General features: G+C 29.9%; 1 protein-coding gene across 1 annotated transcript; it reads right to left on the bottom strand.

Moving 5' to 3' along the window:
* Nucleotides 1–1,601: 1,601 nt before the first annotated feature.
* LOC145053738 (tudor domain protein (DUF1767)) lies at nucleotides 1,602–4,085 on the bottom strand. Its single transcript, XM_079001829.1, has 6 exons — nucleotides 3,703–4,085; nucleotides 3,398–3,565; nucleotides 2,717–2,966; nucleotides 2,454–2,594; nucleotides 2,052–2,326; nucleotides 1,602–1,943 (listed from the first exon to the last, which is right to left on the bottom strand). Exons 1-6 carry the CDS (start codon nucleotides 3,955–3,957, stop codon nucleotides 1,764–1,766), a joined length of 1,269 nt encoding a protein of 422 aa, XP_078857955.1. The 5' UTR covers nucleotides 3,958–4,085; the 3' UTR covers nucleotides 1,602–1,763.
* Nucleotides 4,086–5,747: the final 1,662 nt, after the last annotated feature.

Here is a 5,747-nt window from a genome sequence, read left to right as displayed (position 1 = left end):
TGTTTATTTTTTCTGTTTGTTTATTCTAACATAAATATTACATATTTGTATTAAATAATGTTTTTATATCATAGGTAATGTGGGTCATGCTCTAACAATGTTTTGAAATTAATCTCGCCAAACTTTTTTTTAACCGTAATTATATTAAATGTAAAAATAATAAATAAATGTGTTTGTTGACAATGTGTACCCATTATTATTATTTCATACCTAATGTTATTATGTCTTTGAATCTATTTCCGAATTTAATATAATATCTTCATTATATGTCATTTACAATGATATGGATATGCTTATTTTGTCTTTTTTTTTTATTAATAAATATGTTAAGTTACAAATATTTTGTATGCATAGGATAACCTACATCTTGTATTTTTTCCTAAATGTTTTCTAATTTCAGTAATAACAGTCAAACATTTTCATCAAGCAAGTGTATATATGTTGCCGGTGACAACCAAAATGACGATCCAAATATATCATGTGGATCAGCATATAAGTTTCGGATATACTTTTGATTTGAATATCAAAAGTCCATTATCCATCAACTCTAAAGATAGACAAAAATATAGAAAATTTTATTTAGATAATTGAAGATCCAATTATATGCCCACCGAAGTTAGTTATTGACTTTTATACATAGAATGAAATGTGAAATAGTTTATGAATACATTGTTTATTTTCTTCTGTTTGTTTATTCTAACATAAGTATTACATATTTGTATTCAATAATGTCTTTTATGTTATAGATAATGTGGGTAGTGCTCAACAATGTTTCTAATCTCCTTTCATTTTTAATATAAGAGCTCCGTTATATAACATTTACAATGGTATGGCTACATTTATCTACACATTCTTTTTCTTACTATATCTATTGGTTAAAATATAATGTATATCTCAGATTTTATTTTTATCTCTATACTTTATAATTTTATTACTAACTGTCAATGGACATTATTATATATTTTTTGTGACATAAGATCCACAACTTCATGAGCAATGACTCGAGATTATTCTATCAAATTATCATTCAAAAAACAAAATTTAAAAAGTTAGACCGAAAATGTCTAATTTACCCCTTTTTGACTTTAAAATATTAATTTTAGACATTATGGATAACCTTAACAAAAAGTTATCTAATGTTAATGTTGTATTCAAAGAAGTCTTTGAAAATTTATAATTCAAAACAATTCTTTAAAATATGCAAATAGTTTGTTTTATTAGTATAAACTAAATTACTTATTCATCATTTCATTTGTATTTATTTCAAAATTTTACTTTAAAAAATATTTAATAGTTACACCTTGATATTTAACATTTTTTTAATCAACTCAAACAATACACGGGTCTCATACCTAATAATATATACACTTATATGATTATATCACAATGTCATAAACGCAACTCATTTTTACAAATTTTAGTGGGAGATAGTTTAAACCCATGAACCACATACGTTAGGTTAAAATGCCACACACATTGTAATACAACGTTAGGGGAGCACTAAAATCAAAATATGGTTGATGTCAATTTTATTAAATGTCTATTTCAAGTTATCGTTTGGTCTTTTTCTTATTCTTTTTTTTTTTTTTTGTGATTCTCGATTTGTTCGTATCAACATCACAACATGGCTACTTTGAATCTTTTTGTTCTAAATTATACATTGTACTTTGAAAATTCTATCTAGTTATAACATTGTACTTACAATATCTTTCATATTAGAACCTTTTACTTTGAAAAATCAAATTTACCTAATAAAGTAAGCATCACCCAACTCTACCACGTCCCCTCCCTCTTCCCCTCCCTCTTCCTCTTCCCCTTCCCCTTCCTCTAAATTCTCCCCTACCACCACCACCACCACCATAAACACCATCATCATCTCTTTCAAAACTAAACATGCTCATTCTGATATCATCTGCTTTTGTCACATGAACACTCCTATGTTCCTGAAACAATCAAACCTCAACAATGTCAATGTATTAAAAAAAAAAACAACAATAAATTATATACTACTAAATGCTTTTAAAAGAAGAATCTGAAATATATATGCTTACATGAATGTCTTCTAAATCAAATTGGTTTTGAAGTTGGCGTGCGAGATCTTCATCTTGATTAAAATTAGGGTTTTGTTGTCTTGATGAAGAACTCCCACCAGCTCTTTTTCTCTCCCACTCATCTAGAGTTAAAACAGCTGATTCCTCCTCCTCCTCCTTACCCCTCCCTCTTTGTTTCCACCCCCTAGAATGCCCTTCATTGCGGGTGGAATTACTCATTTTCTGGAGAAGCTTTTGTGCAGCAGCTTGGTTTTGTACAGGGGCAACTTCGGCAACTGGAAAATATAAAGAGTTCTGTCATTATTGAAAGTGAGCCAAATACAAAGCTTATTTCACTGCTGAAATTGTATAAGTTTAGTGTCCTAAACAATAAGAAAAATTTCTTGATATCACATACAATACCTTCTTTTGGTCTTGCTTCAGTAGAAGGTTGGTTTTGTGTGGATTTATCAGAAAGAGAACCAGATTTCACATTCTCATTCCCTTTTATACCCTTTTCAATAACAGTGGGTCCAGAAGCTTTAGATGTTTCTTTTAAGTTATCTGCAATTAAACAAACCAACATTCATAAGCTACAAAATAGGCGTTCAACAGCTTTTAGTGAATTTGAAATAAAAGAAAGTTTTTTGATTTATTTAAGAGAATATTAATTGTTTTATCTTTACCAGAAGGTGGTCTATTTTGTTGATTGATCCGATGTGTAGATACTCCAGCCTGTAACTTGTGAAAAGGTGGTGGGCCACCAGTGTCATCAGTATGTGAGAATTTTAAGGTTGATCGGGTAAAGCCTGCATACTTTTGGTTCATTTCCCACTCTTCATATAATGATGGAACAATTCCTCCAATAACAGTTATTGCCTTTGCATTCAAGCATAAAATACCACTATGCATTACAACTTTGTTTTCCAATCGGATCTGCAAACCAGAAATGAGAGTTTAATTAATTAGCATCCCCCCTAGGTTTTATGCTCAATATATCTATTAAGTTAGCTTCTACCTTTTATGTGATATCCTTTATCACTATATCTTTCTGATTTTTATATTTCTAACCTTCTATGATATACATAAATGTTTTATTGATCATGTTTCATGTACTCTATCTTTATTCTTTCACTGATTCACTCTTTTTATAAGTTATGACAGATTGACTGTGTGATTGCTTGATCAAATTGATCACTTTTATAAGCTATGAGTTGGAACCAGTAGGAACTAAGTAGTAAGTAGACCAATGACGGTGACGAAATTCCATAATCACTAAATGCCACCCATGATTTTATGGAAATAGATTTCAAGATATTCTAAATGCATTAGCCAGAAAATATTAACAAAGGGTTGTTTGTGTGTACCTTGGTGCCAGGAACAACATTATCAGGAATCGAGGGAATATGAGTGAACTCTATAGCAGGAATTTCTGAATGTCCATCAATAAGCTTCAGTTTCAATAGCCGTTTACCATTTGAACCCCCTGAACTTTCAGCTATAGTACTTTTACTTATATCCCTCGCAGAAGCTACCTACACAAAAACACCAAGTAACCGCAATTACTTTACCAGTTCATATGTGTATTTCTTTCTAGTGAGCTACAGATCTTGTTGAAAAACATAGATCGATTTTCGAAGACATTTAAGATAACAACGGAGCATATACTTACCTGGAGAACTTTAGGGCCATCTAAGTGAGTGGATTTTCGGAGGGTGGAAATGTCAGGCAAAGATTTCCCTCCGATTGCTCGTAAGTCCATGTTACAGAGCTCCGACTCAACAGAACGAACGGTGCTAGAGCTTCCATTGAACTTCGTTTCGATTAGCGACTTGATTTGATTGATTTCTCGAAAACACCAGCCTCGGTTAATTAGGGTTTGAATCAAAACCTCCGAGGAGGAGGACGAAGATGAAGAACTAGCCATCTCATTGAGCGCCTTCCAGGTGTTCGATCTTTTGAATCATGTAAATTGTAAACTACTTAACCATTAATGGATTTCTGGGCCAATTATAGGGCTCCGGCCTGCGTGAGCTGAAGTCCGAACACCACCGAATTACATATTCACAGTCATGATTTGTTGTTGTTACGATATATTATATTAATACAATTTGCATTTTGATAAGTTTAATTTTTTTTATTTATCTCGAATATAATGGAGTTTTTTAATAGATTACAAAGGATTATATATATATATATATATATATATATATATATATATATATATATATATATATATATAGGATACCCGCGCGATGCAGCGGCGACAGATAACTTCTAAACGGCAAATAATTCTATTTTGATTAATAGATTCCTGACAGAAAATAGTTTCTATTCACTAAATAAAACAAAATTCTTATTAATATAATTTGCGTCAAGCCACATCTAAACAAACATCTAATTACAACAGCAAGAAGACAACTAATCCAATAATAACATGGCAATGCATCAAGACTTCTGAATTAGCCAACGAACTTTGATGAGCTAAGCCAATTGAATTAGGCGCCTTTGAAGTAATATATAACTTTGAAGTTTGACCATGGTTAATTTAATAAAATGAAAGTGCAATGCTCTTATTGGGTAGTTTCTCAAGAATATTGAATGGGCAATTCTAAAATTGGTTAGTTTTTCAACAAAAAAGTGCAACACTATTATTTGTTAGTTTAAAAAAAGTACAATGTTATAACCGATTAGTTCTTAAAAAAATATCCAACGTCAATGTTATATATGGTTAGTTTTTATGAAGATAATAATAAATAAATAACTTGAAAGTGCAATATGATATAATTTGAGTCTTTCAAAAAAAATCACAATGGTATAGCTAGTTAGTTTAAAAAAAAAAAATAGAAGTGCAATGCTATTATTTGCTAGTTTTTCAAGAAAATTGAGTGTGCAAAGTTATAACCGATAAGTTTTTCAAAAAAATAAAAGTGTAATTCCATTATTGTTTAGTTTTTTAAGATAGTTGAAAGTGTAAAGCTATAACCAATTAGTTTTACAAATAAATGGAAATGCAATGTTATTATTGGTTAGTTTTTGAGAAAAAAGTGAAAGTGATATGTTATAACACGTTAGTTACTGGGTAGTTTTTTCAATAAAATTAAAAATCCAATGCAATAACCGATTAGTTTTTTTTAAAGATAGTGCAATGTTATTATTGGCTATTTTTCAAAAAAAAAAAAATTGAAAGTGAAAGTTATAACCGGTTAATTTTTGAAAAAAAAATTACAATGTTGTTATTGGTTACTTTGTGATGAAATATGAAAGTATGTCTCTCAGTTGTGTCCTTCATATTCGTATGTGGAAAAACATAAAAAATAAAAAACTAAATGCTCTTTAGGTGAAACTATTGGAATATGAAAGTGGTAACAACCAATACTATGTCTATGCCTTTTAAAAGAAACAATTTAATATTTGGTAAAATAGTTAGCAAAAACCCCAAGTACTTTGCTTCTTAGAACTTTCAATCTCTCTTATCTTCTCTAACAGATATAAAATAAGAGCACAACAAAATTGCTTCTTAAATTATATTTACAACTTTTTTCTTTTTGGAACTGCCAAATATGAATAAAAAACATATATGAACACCAGCATCCACTGTTAAGAACAAAGAACTCCAATCCCTAACTAAAAAAGAACTTTAAACTAAAAGTATTTAAAACACTAAAAATTATCTTTGGACGGTTTGTGCTTTTACGATTTGAAGAATATGTAGTA

The sequence above is a fragment of the Lactuca serriola genome, chromosome 5 (genome assembly GCF_051521515.1).
Source record: "Lactuca serriola cultivar US96UC23 chromosome 5, Lser_US96UC23_V15, whole genome shotgun sequence".
Taxonomy (NCBI): domain Eukaryota; kingdom Viridiplantae; phylum Streptophyta; class Magnoliopsida; order Asterales; family Asteraceae; genus Lactuca; species Lactuca serriola.
Note: the sequence above shows the minus strand (reverse complement) of the source record. Positions and strands in the feature narration are given on the sequence as shown.

Coding starts and splice junctions, on each gene's coding strand:
- LOC145053738 (XM_079001829.1), bottom strand. CDS start 3,957: ATGGCTAGTTCTTCATCTTCGTCCTCCTCCTCGGAGGTTTTGATTCAA. Junction 2,595..2,716: donor ACAAAATAGACCACCTTCTG/GTAAAGATAAAA, acceptor GTTTAATTGCAG/ATAACTTAAAAGAAACATCT. Junction 1,944..2,051: donor TTGATTTAGAAGACATTCAT/GTAAGCATATAT, acceptor TGATTGTTTCAG/GAACATAGGAGTGTTCATGT.